The sequence below is a fragment of the Acanthopagrus latus genome, chromosome 1, assembly GCF_904848185.1.
Source record: "Acanthopagrus latus isolate v.2019 chromosome 1, fAcaLat1.1, whole genome shotgun sequence".
Taxonomy (NCBI): Eukaryota; Metazoa; Chordata; class Actinopteri; order Spariformes; family Sparidae; genus Acanthopagrus; species Acanthopagrus latus.
The window spans coordinates 18,460,917-18,479,532 of record NC_051039.1 but is presented as its reverse complement, the minus strand read 5'-3'; the positions used below and the strand labels follow the sequence as shown (position 1 = coordinate 18,479,532).

At 41.2% G+C, this 18,616-nt stretch overlaps 3 protein-coding genes across 5 annotated transcripts in view; 2 read left to right on the top strand and 1 right to left on the bottom strand.

The window, feature by feature from the left end:
• ntn1a (netrin 1a) overlaps positions 1–5,317 on the top strand; it is a 66,783-nt gene extending 61,466 nt beyond the window's left edge. For both annotated transcript variants that reach the window (XM_037111088.1, XM_037111099.1), the window contains exon 7: positions 613–5,317. In XM_037111088.1, coding sequence (XP_036966983.1) covers positions 613–941 — 329 coding nt within the window. In that variant the 3' untranslated portion in view covers positions 942–5,317. The remainder of the gene's footprint in view (positions 1–612) is intronic.
• Positions 1–18,616, top strand: part of LOC119026695 — a 1,024,654-nt gene that overhangs the window by 732,658 nt on the left and 273,380 nt on the right. The window lies entirely within an intron of this gene.
• The window catches only part of stx8 (syntaxin 8), a 42,180-nt gene continuing 28,304 nt past the window's right edge, over positions 4,741–18,616 (bottom strand). Inside the window, exons 7-8 of the mRNA XM_037111602.1 lie at positions 13,827–13,928; positions 4,741–5,515 (exon numbers count right to left, since the gene is read on the bottom strand). Of these exons, the coding sequence (XP_036967497.1) occupies positions 5,451–5,515; positions 13,827–13,928 (167 nt within the window). The 3' untranslated portion in view covers positions 4,741–5,450. The remainder of the gene's footprint in view (positions 5,516–13,826; positions 13,929–18,616) is intronic.

Genomic DNA, 18,616 nt, shown 5'->3' with positions numbered 1-18,616 from the left:
CAACCAACATTACCAGACTTCAGTGCGTCTCAATCCGTAATAGGTCAAAATGCATTATGCCAAAATGACCTGGATGTCCAACTACATCCAGCGGCATCTTGCAGAGTGCAAGCCATCTTGCTTTTCTGGCTGTTCTGACCCACAATCCTCTGCGCAGTAGAAGATAGATCACATCAACTGAGCATGGATGACCATACCGACAGACCCTTCAGATTTTCCTGGGAGACTTTCATCGTCTTTCATCGCCCTCTCGCAGTTTTCTCCCAGGCTCACAGTCCCTCTGCATTTCTTCAAATGTTTACACAAAATGAATGAAATGCATGAAAACTGATGGATATGAGTTTGGGTTGGAGATTTTACATTTGTTCACGCGGGAGAAGTAAATTATCCTGCCACATTTTTCTGATGATTCAAATAAAATTAAAATAAAAGGTGTTTAACATAAAAATTTGGAACTTGACCTGAGTGATCCACTGACTTTTCGTTCTACAAATTACAGGCTCACGCAGCCACTGGCACGGCTGCAGACTCCTAGTCTTGTTGAGAAAGTAACCTTTACTGCTGAGATTCATTCATGTGCCGTCTCTTCTGCTCCCTAACTTCACCCCGCAGCTGTCCAGGTGCACATCCTGAAGGCAGAAAAGGCCGGCGAGTGGTGGAAGTTCACCGTCAACATCATCTCGGTCTACAAGCAGGGCGAGAGCCGCATCCGCCGCGGGGACCAGTTCCTGTGGGTCCGCGCCAAAGACTTGGCCTGCAAGTGTCCCAAGATCAAGCCCGGGAAGAAGTACCTGCTGCTGGGGAACGACGAGGACTCCCCCGGGCAGAGCGGAGTGGTGGCAGACAAAGGCAGCCTGGTCATCCAGTGGAGGGACACGTGGGCACGCAGGCTCAGGAAGTTCCAGCAGCGCGAGAAGAAAGGCAAGTGCAAGAAGCCGTAGGCGGGAAAAGATGGAGAGGATGCCGGTGACGGGAGAGGAATTCAAGAGGAAAGCTGAGCGGGTCATTTTGCAAAAGATGAATAAATAAATAAAGAAAAAAAAAAGAAAAGTGAACGAGAGGACCACAGACAGACAAGAGACTGTTTATGTCGCTGCTTTTTTGTGTAGAAGCATGAAGAGAATTATTTAGGATGATTTGTTTTTTTTTTTCTAGTGAACTTTTGTTGAAGGAGCTCACCCTGCAGATTTGGTTTTATGGTTTATTTTACTTTGAGATTTTGTCTCTCTTGTGGATTTGCCGAATTTGCACCTATTACCAGCATATAAAGTTATTTGTGTTTGTTTTTTTTTTTCTTTATCTCAGTATGAAATCATTATATTTTATGTTTTAATTTCATGGACAGTTTCTGCTGGTGCAAAAAAAAAAAAGACACAGAAAAAGCCACTTAATTACCACTGCAACGTTGCCTCTGCATGGTTTTTCTTGTTGTATTCTTAGCTAAGAAGCGAGCTTGTCTTCACTGATCTGATTGAGGCAGTAATATTTCCTCTGTTGAGAATTGTGCCATAAAAGCTATTTGTTTGTAAGCCACAGAAATGCATAGTACATTCAGCTGTCACTGAGACTCCATTCATTCCCCCTGTTGTACAAATTTAGGTATGTCTGCAACTCCAGAAGCAAGATCTCTGTTGTCCCACATTTTTAGCAAGGACACAAATCAGTATTGACTTCAGCATATTTTCACTCCATATTTGCCCCTTTAGACTTTAATGGTTACATTTTTGGTGGTTCAGTATTTGTACAATTTATTGTCAGTTCACTAACTGGTGCCGCTTGTGGTACTGGTGTATCCTCTCACGAAGGACAAACTGCATTTAAAAACCACTGATCTCCCTTTCAGTACTTTGAGTAACTTTGATTAAAAAATAATAATAATAATAATAATGTCACGACTGACACACAAAAGTACAAAGGGCCCGCCCCGTCTATTGTGATAAAATACTACGAACATGTTCACAAAATCACGAGTGGTTCTTAGGTAGCACTAATAGAAACAAATGATAGTAAATATGGGTCAAGATGCTCCAAAGTAAAATGTCAAAAGGTTGTTTTAATTCATTCACATTCACACTTTAGAGATATTATTTGCGTGTTCTACCACAAAATGATCAGAGCTGTTACCCGAGGCAGGTCATCGTGCAGAGTGGATGCAACGTTATTGCTGTGCAGCGGTTAAGTGCTGCATGTTCTCAGAGGATACTGACAAAGAAGTGCATATAGTATGTCACGATTATGCAACTATGCAGATTTATGTGTTATCTTAGAAAATGTATTACTTCACACCAGCTCCTGACAACTCACATTACATATCTTAAAGAATTTGAATGAGTGAGACAAAGGAAGAAACTCCTCTCACTTACCTCGCTAAGATACTAAACTAAATCAAAGTAATAAAAAAAGACTGTACAGGATGTGCTTATGCGGAACAAGGCGTTTTATCAAGCTTATCAAGCAATGAGAATGATCATAGCGAAAAGGAAAAAAAAATAAAGTCCTTACCTCGCGCGGTGCAGAAATGAATCCGAGTGCATTAAAAATAAAAACTTGGCCGCGAGCTGCGCCTTGAAAAAGTGCTCAACAATTACTTAAATGTATTTCTGAAATCCACCTCACACTGGCTTGTATTCATCTAGAATAATTGCTACAGTACTTTGAGATTGCAGATAAATACCGTTACAGTCCACACACTCTTTTGCCAACACAATGCACGATTGTACATTCACTTAAAAAAAAAAAAAAAAAAAAAGGACACTGTGCGACCAGTCAGGGGCTGCAGTCTCCCATTGACCTGTCACGTTAATTCTCTTCACTTCAACACTTGCACAGGGAGTGAATTGCATTCACTTGACGCTGCTCGATTCAAACCACATTGCTCATTTATCTGTATGCAGTTCAGTTTGGATTCCTCCGAGGAATGCGTGGTGAAAGCTCAGGTTTGCAAAAGCCCACGGTGCGTCTGATGCATCATAAAACTGGGGTTCCTTTCAGTCCGACCCAAAACACTTTTGAGCGAACGCGTCTGATGTTGATGGTATTTGTATTTGCAACACCTTTTAAAAACTGTCCAACAGCATGACTAACTGAGCGGAGGGGTTTTAAGATCTTTTCGACACACATGGTCTTAATCAAACAGACTTTACTTCCTTTGTTTTAAATGGGAATAATTTCTGGTTCCATTATCTCATCAATCTAGTCATTTTGTCCGGGAACTGTCTGTTTGGACCGAAATGCCTCCGAGATGATGACAAATTTGAAGGGCTTATTAGACCGTGAAAAATCCTAATCACCTGGGTTCAGTCGTAGGATAGAGAACAGATGACCTTGTCGCTGAGGTACTTCTCAATATTTACATTTAGGGTTTGGCAGAGTTTGCTCTTTCTCTTCTGTCCGATCGATCGATCAGTTCATCGCGATGCTACGTGCTGGTGGATTCTCCAGCACACCGACATAAAGAGTATTCACATCTTCATCGAATAGCGGTACATGTTTTCTGTTTGGCACAGTGTAATCAGTAATCACACCTCTCTTAGTCCCTGCAGCCTCATCCTGTTCATTTTACATTTGTGTCCTGAGCAATGGTTTGACAAGCTTCCTCATGAAACGCTACACACACACACACACACACCTGTCAAAGCATTGCTTTGTGTTCATACTATGAATTGTAAATGTTGTTTAGTTGTCATCATTGCCAAGACTTTTTGCAATGTTGTTTTACAATGCGTACTAATATATTATGGTTATTATATATGAATATATTTAATGACACAAGACATTGTGGATTTTATTGTCTTTTTCAACTTTTTTTTTTTTTTTTTTTTTACTTGTTTGTGGTTGTTTAGATTGTTGCCATTAAAGAAGGAAATAATAACTACTGAACACACCAACCTGGTAGAACTTAATTCAGATTTTCAGTTGAAATAAACTCTTGTTACATTGAAAAACCACTCGCCTCTGTTAATGTGAATTTCTTTTGTTTATGTTTTCCAGTTATTGAGATAATATTACGGTGTGTGGTAGGGCTGCAAATTTTGATTATTTGCATGATCGATTAATTTTCTCTTCTATATAATCTCAAAAAAATGTAAACATTCTGATCACAATTCCCCAGAGCCCAAAGTGACATATTCATATTGTTTTGTTTGTCTGACAACCAGTCCAAAACCCCAAAGACTCTTCATTTACTAGCAAATCCTTACAACAGTTTCACAACTGACACATGAAAAGACAAAAGGCCACACTGACTGTTAAAAAATATGACTGACAATACTCATAAATGTGGCGTGGTTCTTGGGTAGCGCTAATTGATACAAAGAAATAATGAATACGGGTTCTTAAGTTGCTGCAAAATAAAATGTCAAATGTTTGTTTTAATTCATTCCCATACACACTTCTACATTCAACAACCTTAAGACATTCAGAGAAAATCCTAACAGTTAGGAAACTTGAGCCTGCTAGTGTGTGACATATTTGCTTGAAAAGTGACCGAAACATAACATTTTAACAGATTATCCAAATAGTTGGCAATTCACTAATCAGTTAATGAACTAATAGTTTCAGCTCTAGTAAATAGTCAGCTTTATTGATATGCAGATATAGCAAAGGAAATATGGAAGTGGTCCTAGTGTGTTTGAGCGTTTGTCAGAGGTCCGGCTCAGCTAAATATCATGTTACAAAACACAGCGATCGTGCAGCGTAAGCCCTGAGCCTTAACACAGACAGACTGGAGTCCAGGGACTATTAACTGGAAATGTCATTTATTAGAAATTACAAGCTGAATTGATTTACAAGGAAAGAAAACAGGCATGTTAGTAACACGGCCGAGCTGTTTGTTTTGGCTGAGAGCTATTCCGTAAACGTTATAAAATCCCAAGACAAATGATAACATTACAACCGCTGCAGTAATGCATGGGTAAATATAAGTGAGTGTGAATATTGCAAAGCTTGCGGAATTACCGTACCCAGTCAGAGCCTCAGGCCAGACCACAGACAGACGTATGAAAGGAAAGCTCCTGCTGCCTGCGGGAGGTCCTACTGTTGGGTCAACATCAGCCACAGTCCAGGCTAAAAATATTTTTCAAAGGCTTACAAACCTCCAAAATAATTTAACTATTTGGATCATTAATGAGCCAGACACTTATTAAAAAGCACAATTTACATGTATGTACTATATTTATAAAAACACATTTTCTGCAGGGTAACCAGTGTATTTCATCAAACCAGAGGACTTAACTGTGCACCTATAGCTATTTAGTTCACATCGCCTTGGTTAGGCAGTCACCAGTGACCTTTGAATCAATTCGAAGCGAAAGAATTTAAAAAAGAAAAAAAATTAAAATCTTGATGCGATACTGTGCTAAAATGAGTGTCTGTACATGTCTGCACTGAGGATGCAAAGGTTTAAAACGTTGTAGTTGAGCGAAGGTCCTGATCACTGCTGTCCTCGTCCGCTACACAGGCCACACAGCAATCACTACGATGGCTATGAGAAGTAGTACGATCACCACCAGCATCCCTGAAACACAAAAAATGAGAAAGAATTATAAATCAGATGGCAAAAGTAAATTAAGTTGTGCAAAGTTGTTTTTTTTTTTGTATGTAAACAAACTCAAAGAAAAGACTCAAACCAACAATGACCCTGCTGCCAATTCATGTGTATCCAAAGCCTGGTGCAGCTCATTTCTGTTTATATGACCATGGTGGCTTTTTTTTTTTTTACTTGATCCCAAAAGCAATGTCTCTGTAATACAAGTGTATATTAATCCGCAACTGAAAATAGTTCTCAAACAAACACACAACTTAATCCTGTTTGAGTAACTACAGTGCCTGGCTGTTTTAGCAATATAACTGGCAATCTGCGAAAATAATGAACCTGCAACTTTGTCACCTAATTTTTTAATCTCTTTCTCAAGATCAAACTCAGGGACACAGAAAGAGTTGGGAAGCATTCACTGACTAATGCATCGTTGGTCTTTTCAGTGGACTTGCTACGACTAAGATCAATACAGAAAACTACTGTTATCTACAATCACCTGATGAGAAACTCTGATCTGAGCACTCTTGCCTGTTTTAAGAGAATGATGTGTGTGTGTAGGTTATGCATTTCATGTGACACTTGTATGGATGTAGTACCCTTTAACTTTCTAACTGAAACAACTGATTAAGTCACAAGTAAGTATGACAATGAGATCATTCTGCTGAATATATGTGCAGTGAAAAAGGGGAAAACTAAGGTAAGAAGTGTTTATTTTACTTTTTTATCCCCTTTGTGATAAAACCGTTGCAGTTCACCTAATTGTTCCTCACTTTATTGTTAAAAATCCCAAATGTCAAGCAGCTGAGGAACTCCAAGCTAATTTGAGACAGACTCACAGGGGAGTGGCATATAGCAGACACAAGAATACATTTGGAAGAGGTAAGAAGCCTGCATACCTCTCTACTAACTTTCAAAGTCCTTGATCTTACCCAAGTCCCAAGTGCACATGCCCTCACAGCGTATCACCATTTTTTCTCTTGATGACTTAATGCAATTTACATGCGTTCAACAGCCACAAAAGCTTTATTGCCACAGATTGCATACTGTGATGGGCATATGTTTCTGATTCGGCCTTGAGAGGATAATCATTGTTTTTCACTGATACTATGGAAGCAGAGAAAAATGTGCAAAGGCTCACTCACACTTCATCAAAGTGCTTTACCCCAGGACATGAAAATATTACAGTTTTTTATTGTAGCCACCACCCAGGGACAAAAAAACCCCTCTCTGTTGTAAAAAAAAATCCACTACAGGTGGAATTTTCATCCTTCGTAAAAAGACGAACGTCTTTTGAGAACTTTACGATCTAATTTTATTGGCTCTGAATCATTTTGGGTACGTTACTGAATCTGGTTAGGTGTAGTCTTTAATAAAAAACCACCAATAACATAATTCTCAGGGTATTTCCTGAAATGATTAACATTCAAAGGACTTTCATTGTCACGACTTTCGAGGACATCTAAATAGTAAAATAATATTGTTGATGTTTGTATAGTTTAGTGTGCTTTTTCTACTATGACTACACAAAATCTTTGCTCATTATAAAAAGAAAGGAGATAACCAATTGGGTGAGAGATGGATATCAATTAACTGTTTTGAATGTAAGCAACTTGGAAATGAATTTAGAGCCAAACCAGGCTGATGTTTTCACCATTACAAGGTAAATGCAGATATATCAGTACTAAATATGTCCACCGACAATCACCAAGTTGTTACAGTGCAGAATTGCCAGAGTGCATCTCCACCAGAGAGCACTGACAAGTTTATTTTACTTGCTGTCACTCCTTCTCTTGTAAAAATGAGCCTTTTATTAAAAAAAAAATATGTTTAGGTGAAGCATTTACATGAAAGGAAATTAATATCCATATATTTTTTCAACTCCCAAATATCAACAAGGCAAACAATCTATTTATATTGGTGAATCCATCCCTAGAAAATCAAATGTGCAAAAAGAGAACTTTTTTTGATGTAACCGTGTGTTTTAATGGCACAAATGGAGAAATTCATTGGTGATTTCAAGTCCAACCGTGATATTTTGTGGCCAGTGCGCCCACCCCTAAACAGTATATATTCATGCGGCCTGGCAAGTACAGATTCTTTGAGGTTAGGAGATAGAAGCGATGGTGAGTGACTTTATATCATGCACATCAAAAACACGCTCAAATGCCTTTAGGATATGTTGGTCTATCCCTCAGTGTAGTGCATTTATTCAATAACCTACACCACCAACAGTGCCACACACACACACACACACACACACACACACACGGGATACGGAAAATTCTCCAAGGCCGCGTTCACCCACTGCCCCCCCCCCTTCAACTACGGCACAGGGGTGAAGATTTCAAACAACTGCATCTCTGGCTGGTCTGAGGGCTGTCGACAGTCCCCTCACTGACTCAAGTTGTCCATTGTTATTTAGCATGCGGCTGGTATTTTCCCCAGCCTTTCACTTTGGGTTTACATTTCTCTCATTCTTTGGCTCTCTCCGCTTGCGCTCCCCTCTCCGCGGCCTAATTGGTCGTCTTTCCCACAGGGAGAGCGACAGGGGCGAGATATAAGCCATGCTGAACTAATTGCTTGTGGTGGTAGTGGTGGTGTGGTGGTCTGATGAAATGTGAGGCTGATGCTGGTTCCTTTGCCAGGATATGGGGTATGGCAGTAAGGGCTCCAGATGTTTTTGGTGCCACGTGTTTCTATCTCTTTTGTTTCTTCTAGGTATCTGCGTCTGATTGTATCTTTCACTGCACATAGTTAATTCTTTTGGCACACTTCGTGTTTATAATCTAGTTGAGGGGAAGGTGTTCGTATATGGATCCTGTATGACGTGTAAGCTATCCAAGTCCAGACTGAACCTCTCCCACTGATATCTTACACATGTGGGCATAAAAGAAATGTGAAAGTAGAAAAATAAATATTTTTTTGTGATGGCTCTTTAAAAGCCTCATGCTTAAAGCAAATACACACACACACACACACACACACACACACACAAATACATTCCCAGCAATTATCTCTGTTTGGATGTAAACGATACCAAAGCAACAGCAAGTCCACATTAGATTCAGACATCAGAATCCGCATTCAGTCCGGTCAAACATCTGTCGGCACCTCTACATGACAACACCATAGCAACAATAGCAATAAAGGCAGAGATGTGTAACACATGCATATGTTAGTATGGAGAAAGGCTCTCACACCCTATAATGTCATATAATAGTCAGTCACGAAGCCGCATTAGACACCCACAGTGACCCTCACCCTCCTGTTCTCCCTGGACCAGCCCCGTCTGCCTCAGTAACTAAACAAGCCACTCCTGACCCTCAGGAGGCCTCCGGAGACTAATGACAATAATGTCGTTTGCTTGCCAAATAGATTAGGGCTCTGGTGTGACACTGACGCTGAGGGAGATAGTTGGTATCTGCTGACAGACTGACCACCCAGGAGTTGTGGGGGCCAGAGTCTGGGTTCATCCCATCTTAGCGATTTTCAGACACATCAGTAAGACAAATCACGGTGAAAACGAGTAATTGGCGAGAGCCACGGACAGAGCCAGACAACCCCTGAACCTCCCTCGCTACTCCCTGCGTGCCCCCTGCTTATGGTTCAAAGATCTTTCTGGAGCACAAAAGGAGACGATGACCCCTGAAAGAAAAAGGGACAAATTTTATGCTAACAAGGTTAGTGGGATGCTGATCATTTTTCTCGCAGCACAATGGAAGAAGACAAAAACTTTAAGGGCTTTTGACTTCAATTATTCGATACACATCCAAATATGGGGATATCCTAATTACTTCTAAAAGAATAACAGTGTGAGCATTTGCCAAACACAACAATGGTAATATTCTAAAGCAACGTCTTTCAAATTTTTTGTGCCCAAGTCACACATACTGTATACTGTCATTATAATCTATGGCCGTAACTTCTGATGAGACTTTCTGTAAAAATGTTGACAGGACACCTTGAGCTACAAGCAATTATGGCTCTTTCTGTTGTGAACTTCTATGGAGGTTTCATCTGTTTCCTCTAGCTCAGAACTGAAAAAACAAACAAACAAACAAACAAAAAAAAAAAGAAAGAAAATTGTGAAACCATCACCACATATGCAAGTATGCTGACGGAGCAGAGCTCGTGGCCCGGGCCAGCAGGAGAAACTCGACTGGGTATGCTCAGTGAGCTGCACACCCAGGACGAAAACCTGATGCTATAAACTTTTTTGCCATACGTAGCAGCAAGCAGGCGCACTTAACCATGGTCACCATTTTAATTTCTTGTTTGAACATGCTAACATTTGCTAACTAACACTAAACACGACACACCTCAGAGGCTGGTGGTAACTTGGTAGCCATAAAGCAGAGCATTTTGACTTAAAATCTGCCGAGCGCTAAATGGAAGGTCAGCTGATCATCCTGAGGGCACATAAATGCTTTTACTAAATGTCATAGGATCCAATAGTTGTTGAACTTGACAACAGTACTACAGAGGGAGCAAGGGGGATCAAAAGTCACCAGAACAAAGATTGTTAGGATTTATCTTCTGGGCATCAATAACATCTTTGTCAAGTTTCATTCTGATTCATCTGATAGCTGTTGAGATATTTAAGTCCGACCAAAGCGTTGACCAGAACAACGGACTTGCCGACCTTACAATCTATACAGCCGCTAGCATTTTTTTTCATAGTGTTCTCTCACAGCTATGCCGTTTGCCTCAATGGTATGCCAATGAATTACCTTATTGAGGTTTTATAAATGAGATTAAAAAGTCAGATATTTAGCTGGTAGACAAAACCATATGTGCGATGGTGTCATTTTGTGGTGTGTGGGCACAATATAGAACTAAATAGTTCTCGCTGTAAGTCTGGCAAAAATGAGATGTGAAAAGTGTTTCAAATATTTATAGATTTTTCAAGGCAAGTTTAATTTGACTTCGCTAGGAGGAATATCAGATGTGGTAACATCATTAGCAGGATGTATTACTTTAAGCAATGCTTCCATCAACCATATGAAACACAGTCAATTGCATTTGCAACAGTATACCATATCAGGGCATTAAGAGGAGCTGACTGATAAAAAGTAAAAAAGAGTGTTTAAAAAGTTAGACTTTATTATTTAGCAAAATTTGTGTTTCACTGACAACTCCTCACTACGAATTTTGTGCATGCGTTACAGTTATATTGTGGCCATAATTTAATTGTTTTTTGGAATATTGTCATGTCTGGGGCGCCACACTTCACAACTAAAGATGTAGTTTAACAACTTGCCCTGGACACTTTTCTCCCAACACTGTCAAACGCTGCCCCTCACCCACAGTCTCTCTACAGACATCGCCTCTAGTCCAAACAGTACAAACCTACTTGAGATGCGAGCCACCTGCAGGATCCATGGGGTTGCAGAAGTGGCCCTCTACAAACTGAGGATTAGCTTTGTTGAGAAGGGCCGCTCAAGCACTGATGTTGCCTGATGGTGATGCCTAAGCTCTGGGGAACTCGCACTACTCTCCAAGAGACCCTTTGGTCCCGCAGACTAATCTGCCACACTAATCCAACCAAACGCAAAGCCTCCACTCCTCTATTCCCACCAACAGCATCTCAAATAAGCAACAGTGAGTCTGTGAATAAGGCTTAGCTAGTTCAAGAGTAAAAACTAAATCTGCCAATGTAAATGTCTAAATGTATACAATTTTATGATTAATAATTATCATTTAATTTAGTAAATGTTTGATGAAAAAATAAGTCTAGGAATGAGCAAGGCAATTCTCATAAACGCTTCAATACTAGAGGCTATGTACACATATGGACAACACTCAAAAAGTATGCAGGATGTGTGTCTGTTTTCTCTCTTTTTTCCATTGGCCTCTTTTTGCAGAGAGTACAACTATTGAAAACTTGCATCTACTGAATAATAGCAAGGAATTTTGGCAATAACAGATAATTGGGAACTGCGTCATTTGACTTAAATCAAGTCTTATTCCTGTGTACATTCACAAGCCTGCCTTATAAGGAATCGAGTATGTTTGAACACATGGATGTTTCACAACACTTTAAGCACCAGTCATGCACAGTGCACCACAGGAACTGTGCTCGAGCAACATGTGGGTCCTTCCCTTCAGGTGAGATGATCCTTCTCATAGCTCAGCTTACTCTTGTTTAGGAGACCTCTGGTGCATGCATGCACACAAAAATGTTTGCCTCGAACTCAAGAGTGCAAATGTCTGATGATTTATATTGATATTCCTACATTTTTCAAATTGCTGGAAATGTTTCCAGCTTTTTAGGACAACTTCAGCCTGTAAAAACTAAGATGCCTCCTTTACAATGAGGCAGCTACCAATAGTTATGTTAAGTATTCTCTCGCCTGTCAAAGCCAGACGTTTCTAGCTTTACAGGGACTCGGGCTGAGACATAACACCAAACGCCGGCTTTGGATGAGAGGAGGTTTCAAAAATAAATAAAGCCTTAAAGCTAAGGAATTATAAACACGCTGCCATGGAGAAAAGGGGGAAGGCCCTCTAAACAATTTGTGGCATGTAGTATTTTCAATTCTTTCTCTGCTTGACACAAAGACGAGTGTCAAACAACTGAGGAGACGAACAGGGGGATGACAGAGAGGAATGGAAAAAAGAAAGAGAGCATTGAGGTGAGAGTGAAGAGGGCCACGGGGGAATTTTCCATCCAAAGAGTTCTGAGAGACACACGCATACACACACACTGCAATACTGGATGCATGTGCAAGAATATACACTCTACAAAGACTGCTTCAGTGGATAAAATATGCACATAGATACATGTGACACAGTTGGACATGTAGGTGCACACAGGCATACACATGCTCCATGAATATCCTTCAGCCTGGAACTGAGGAGAGGGAGGAGGGAGTTCGGGTGGCAAAAGAATGAGTTAAACAAAAAGAAAGACGACAAGAAAGAACCTGATTCTATCACAATTTGAGCTCTGGGATCTTCAAACAAACTCACGCTCGAGCACCATGGGGACACAACCAACAGAATGAGGCATCCTGAGGGCTGACCTCCCTTGTTGCCTTCTCTGCTTCTGTCCAATGACTGCCAGTTAGCCAGGTCTCCTAGCACAACAATGCAGCCTTTGCCATAGCAATGCTGTCCAGCGTTTCACTGGGCAAACTGTGCCTGGCTCAAGCTCCCATTGATTGGCTTCAGCCGGCTAACGCACTTCTGATGGCAGCCATTTCCCTCTGAAAGTCATAACCCGCAGAGGAAAGAAAAAAACGAGTCTTTTTGTAAATTTGAGCAAACAAAAGTTAAACAAACTGAAGCAGATCGCTGGTAATGGCGAGGGAGGGCCATGCGATCGTAAAGCCTCTCAGTGAGCAACTCAATTCACTAAACTCCGGAGACAACAGAGGCAGATGGCTTGCCCCGTGTACACACTGGAGGTGTAGTGTGAGCAGCGTGTTACCAGAGGATCAGCAGCAATATCAGTGTCTACACAGCGTGCGCTCAGGCTCGGTATTGAGTTGTAGGTCGCATCTTGGCAACGATCAGTGCCCAACACCAAATCACTGCGGCTGTGTGAGTAAAATGAAGGTAAACCATCTTGAATAATAATAATAAAGTAACCGTCTTCATAGGTAAATATCCAATACTGTCAATGAAAATCTGACCTGACAGTGTCATGAACGAGGTGGTTTCTAATAGTATGCAGCCTGTGTATACAGCTGGATTGATGAAAAGAGGAGTGTAACTGTTCTGTCCGCCATACAGGCCGGATTTGCAACCCTCAGCACACACTCAAAGGGAGACCCCGTTTTAAAGTCCAGGACACGATGTTAGCAGGCGTGTCCAACAGAGCCAGTCCACCCCACCATTCACCACCCACATCTTCTCTGCCAAGAGGGCTTGTCCCCAACAGCATCACTTTGTCTGCTCTGTTAAGCACCGCTCTTTCTGGTGACAAAGGCCAAAGCAGCAATTGCAGCAACACTGCTTAGATTCTGAATGGTGAAGATGATAACTTTGTACCCAAGACAATAGGCCCTGTATGACCAATACCACAGGAAGTACAACTGATTCTGTGACTCACACCAGCTACAGGTGCTTTTTCTACAAAAGCTCTGTAATTGTCTGTAAGACACATGTGAATTGCTGACAGAGCACAGGAACACAGGAGAAACCTGATGCTTGGTAATCTCTCACATAAATAAACAGATTCATTTTGATTTGTTACCAAGAAGAGATCAGCTCAGATATCGAGCCTGCGCTGGTCCCTGGCACAAGGCCAGAATGCTCCTTAAAAAAAGAAAATAGGAAGGCTCACCACAGGAGGCTGACTTTGTCTCGACCAGCTTCACCCTTCGTGTCTCATTACGAATCCGGCCGTCTGTGCTGTCCACGAGATGTGCAAGGTCGTCAATGATTTCTGAGAGAAAGAAACAGAAAAAGGAGAGAAGTTCAAAGCAGTTCATTTCTGTTTTGTATTATGCTGCTTTTAACAGTATTAAGACTTCATAGAGTTTTTTCATTTCGTTTTATTACATGAAAGACCTCACAATATGTTTTGTGTAATGAAAGAAAGTACTCAAAATGAAAAAGTGACAGCTTCTGTAGGACTTAACACTAGAGCAGTCAACAACTTCAAAAGACAGCGGCTGCCAAAGTACAGACACGAAGAGTGGTGGTGTGTGAAAGCACTCTCCGCTCTTTCAAATGGTTTCACTACTTCCTGAATCCATTCTGGATTTAATCAGGCCCTTATTGTTCAATAATTTTAAAGACGTAAGCCCGGGCTTCAAGAACCATTCCTGGGCCTCCAAAGAAAGAGTGTGTGTGTTCCGTGTGTGTGTGTGTGTGTCTGTGTGTGTGTGTGTGTGTGCGCGCGCGCGTTTGGCTCTGTGGCTAGGGTCCTTCAGTAGGAGTTCCTGACTTGAAGGTCGTCCAGATGGAAGCCTGTATGATTTGTTAGAGCTAGCCACCGTGTTGACATAGCATCTCAAGAGGTCTGGCCCAACAACAAAAACAGATAACTGTTGAAGGTTTTCCAAAATTCTTGATTTGTTCAGGTTAGGAATTGAAATTAGATACTGGGTGGAGAAAATATTAACTTTGAGTTGTGCTTCTGAGACAAAGGCCTATCATGAATTGCAAATGCAACCCATGGCTAAGTTATAATCACAAATATGAAGTGATTCCACTATTACTTCATCAAATCTGCGCAGGAGAAATTATGTTGGGTGTAGGTGTGGGTGATCTGATGATTTGAGATCATGACTGATAAATGATCAAACTTTAGGTGACCTCAGTTGTTCTGCACAGTGTACGCATAGCACTAGTGATTAAGACAACTAGATATGCTGACGGGACAAATTACTTCATGTCTCTTCCTGGGGTGACTCAGATAACATAACGTGAGTAATAGCTGGCAACATGGCAACATTTAAATATTTACAATATTGTGTTTTAATGACACAATGGGAAAGATTCATTGGCTTTTTCAAAACTACAGGACATTTCAAAATGGAGAAAAAAAGATTGCAATTCAAATAGTGGATTGTGATATTCTTTGACCTGATCACCCACCCCGATGTAGGTTTAACGCCAAAATCTCTATCTCTTTATATTAACTGGACTCCATCAACTATAATCATTTCAGCAGCCGCAAATGCTAACAATAAATTCATTCAGAAATATGTGAGCAATAGAATTCAAGAAGACAAACCATTGTTATAAATCATGATATTCAGGGCACTACAGAACTGAAATTTGCCACTGCATCTTAAACGTGTGTGGAAGTTTAGTTTTGTCGCCTGTTTTTTATTTCTCCTCCAACAGTGATGAAAGGTCCTTTCCAAGAGCCTTCTGAATTGAAATAGACAAAACAAAAAGAAGTGGCTGAACAACAAAGAAGCCAGTAAAACAGAAACCAAGGAAAAGTCAAAGAAAAAGGGAAGTTCCTCACAGAATCGCATCAGCCTCTGATAAATGGATGTTTTACAGGAGTGGGAAGCTAGACTTATCCACAGTCACGGCTCAGTGCCAAGTTAAATAGACTGTCCATCGAGGGAGGGAACAACCTTTTATTGCTGCTGCTATATGGTTAGAAAAAAAAGTACTCAGTCAGTATGATCTAAGCTTTTTTTTGTTGTCAAAAAAAAACTGGGCTATGTGACCAAATTCCCACAGGTGGATACTCAGGGTCATCTGCAGCATTTGTCTTGTGAGCACAACTGTCTTCAGTTCTGGCTGCCTTTAAATTGGACTGGTGAGAAAACATGTTTCTTCAAGAAGGAGCCATCACTGTTTGACAAGACAGTCTGTGTTTCAGCTGACATCAGGTGATTAAGTTGCACGAATAATTTGAGGAAGGAAAGTTAAGCCTGTCAGCTCGGAGGGCCAGAAAGTGAAGGGGCAAGGACGAGGAGATGGGAGACGTGAGAGCGCCGTATGTACAGTCTCCCTGGAGACCCCCACATCATCAACGAAGCATCAGGCAACAATTTGGAAGGAAGAAACTCTTCTTTTACTGGCAGGGAGGGGGTGTAGACACTGAGCCATTTGTGCCGCGTGCCACTTCAGCTAGTCATAAAGGATGTTTTCTGTTCGCCGCCGCCAAGTTTTTTGATTCAGTTCTGGCCCTGCAATAACATCTCAATTCACTGATGAACTCTCAACCATGCCAAGGAGCAGCAATGCTGGGACATGACCTTTAACTACGGCTGCAAAGAAATGCTGAGATGGTATCTCAACAGGGTACCGGCATTTCACATGTATAGACCTTCAATTCGCCCTGTTATCAAGCCATGTTTCTAACAATGTAATTCTCAATTTCCTCTCGTAACTTTTGCTTCCATGTATGCCAGCTGCTGGCCCTGGTTTGGATCTGCCAGACCACAAAGGAGGCCTTATTTCAGGCACGGACTGGTTGTTTAAAATGCTCTTACACTGGATAAACTTGCTAAGCCACAGTGTGGGAGAGCGTGGCACATGCACAAACATACACACAAACACATTTTACTTGCCAGTGGCTTTATGATGCATTTATCTATGCTAATTTTCGAGAACACAATTGACGATTGTTGACGATGATGATTGCTGGTTCTTAAAAGTCTTCAGTCCATGTAAAGTCTGCACCTTATTAAACAAATTCTGTATGCAGAACATAAAACAGAAAACACACGGATATGACTTTACTAGAATATTCTTTTTTATTTGATACATATCAGTAATAAATAAATCCCAATAAACTGCTTTACGCCATTGATCAGATGTTAATGTAAATCATGTTACTAACATGAAGTGATTGATTATCACCTTGATTTCACAGGGGATGGCTTTACGACATTGTGTCTGCAATGTGGTTTTATTCTATCCTCTGCATGGCTTCATACCTCAACAAGAGTGTTTCAGAACTGAGGCGTTTTTGAGGTTTTTGTCTGCCTAATTTTCTAACTTATGATCGATCGCACGTCTTAATTTTGGTCTGTTTTCAAGGTCAGGAGGTTTGCACAGACGGTTTTATATTTGAAAAAATTAAACTTCTGCTCTATGCTGTTCCTTTATTTGTTTTCCAGCCCAGCTCAACTAGTTATGTACAGCTTGACGTGGCATCTATCAGAGCTAGACTAGGCGCATAATTTAACCTGAGCCGACTGGAAAGTTGCTTCTAGGATCTTGTGAACTGCACTGTGGCGTGTCTGGTGGAATCACAAACATTGTCTAGAATGACTGCAATCAGCCAGAGAGCAACATGCACGTGCCTGATGGATTCACTCCAGTGTAAAAAGTGAAAATGGGCCTGTGAGAAAAACTTTCAAATAAAGTCTCCTCAAAGCTGTTTCTGTCTGCACTGTGGACAGCAACTGAATATATAATCAGCGTTTCCAATTGTTTTGCTATGGAAGAGTTTGACCATGCCATTTCCTAATTATATCAACTGCATGTACAAAACAAGGACATTAGCAACCTATCTTTGGGCCAAGATACTTGTTACCATAGTCTCTGTTGTGTTCTTTTCACAACAAACTGAAAAAAAAAGTGGTTTTGTGAATAGTCATTGTGAAAACGGGAACAATTTCTTGGCAGCCAAGAGACTGCGCCATCGATACTACGACTGGCAACAATTTTGCAGCACTGGGCCAATCAAAGTTCAGCTCAAACACAGATGGGGCCTATCACAAATATTGTTTGAAGAGATGACACCTTCTACTCCTGTCTGTGAATGGTACTGGTATTTCTTATTTTTAATGCAGGTTCCAATTTGCATAAAAGCATACAAAGTCCATGTTATTATCAACGTATTTCAATTTCACCAGAATACTAGGTAGCAAATTCTCCCAGAGCATATTAGCACATAGTAACCTCTAAATACTACCAACAGTGCCTTTTATTAAGACAAAAACAATGTACATGAAACCTGGCCCTTCTGTGTTGAGGCACGAGCGCCCAGGAGCCCACACACCAACCAATAGGAGACAGATGCTGCTCTCATATGACGTCACCTACTCCCTCATTCTGCTGACTCTCTGCGCAATTACAACATCATTTCATTTCAGTTCCAAAACTTTGCAGTTTTTATGACCATCCTGCCCAATTCATGACCATCCTGCCCAATGGGGGTCAACAAGTTAACAGGTGTTTTTCCATCAATGCTTTCAGCGTCATGTGGAACCACAGACAGACACCTACTATCCACAGGATTGGCAACTGCTGGTCTGGACTCAATGATTGTTTGGTGGCCGAGGTGCGGACCGGAAGGGAATACTTAAGGGCCACTGAACGCCTCAAGTCTCTCACAGTTTGGGTATACTAGTCCAGGGTGTGCACGGGCAGATGTAGCCTTCCCTTCTTAATTTCTGGGTGTTTACAGAATTCCCACCCATCAGCCTCATAGCCAGACTGAAGGTGTCACACAGACACAATAGTCCCCACAGCTGTTGTCTTCTCTTAGCTCAGCGCTTGCAATGCACTGCAATCTGTGGCCGCTAATTAAGCTCCACAACACAGGCTTTTTTTGCAGGCAGAAGAGGAATCGTCATGGGTTGGCTGCAGTTGAGAGATGTTACTGCAGCCCGCTTTGAGGTGGAGCAGGCACGTTTTGGTCCCACTTCGGAG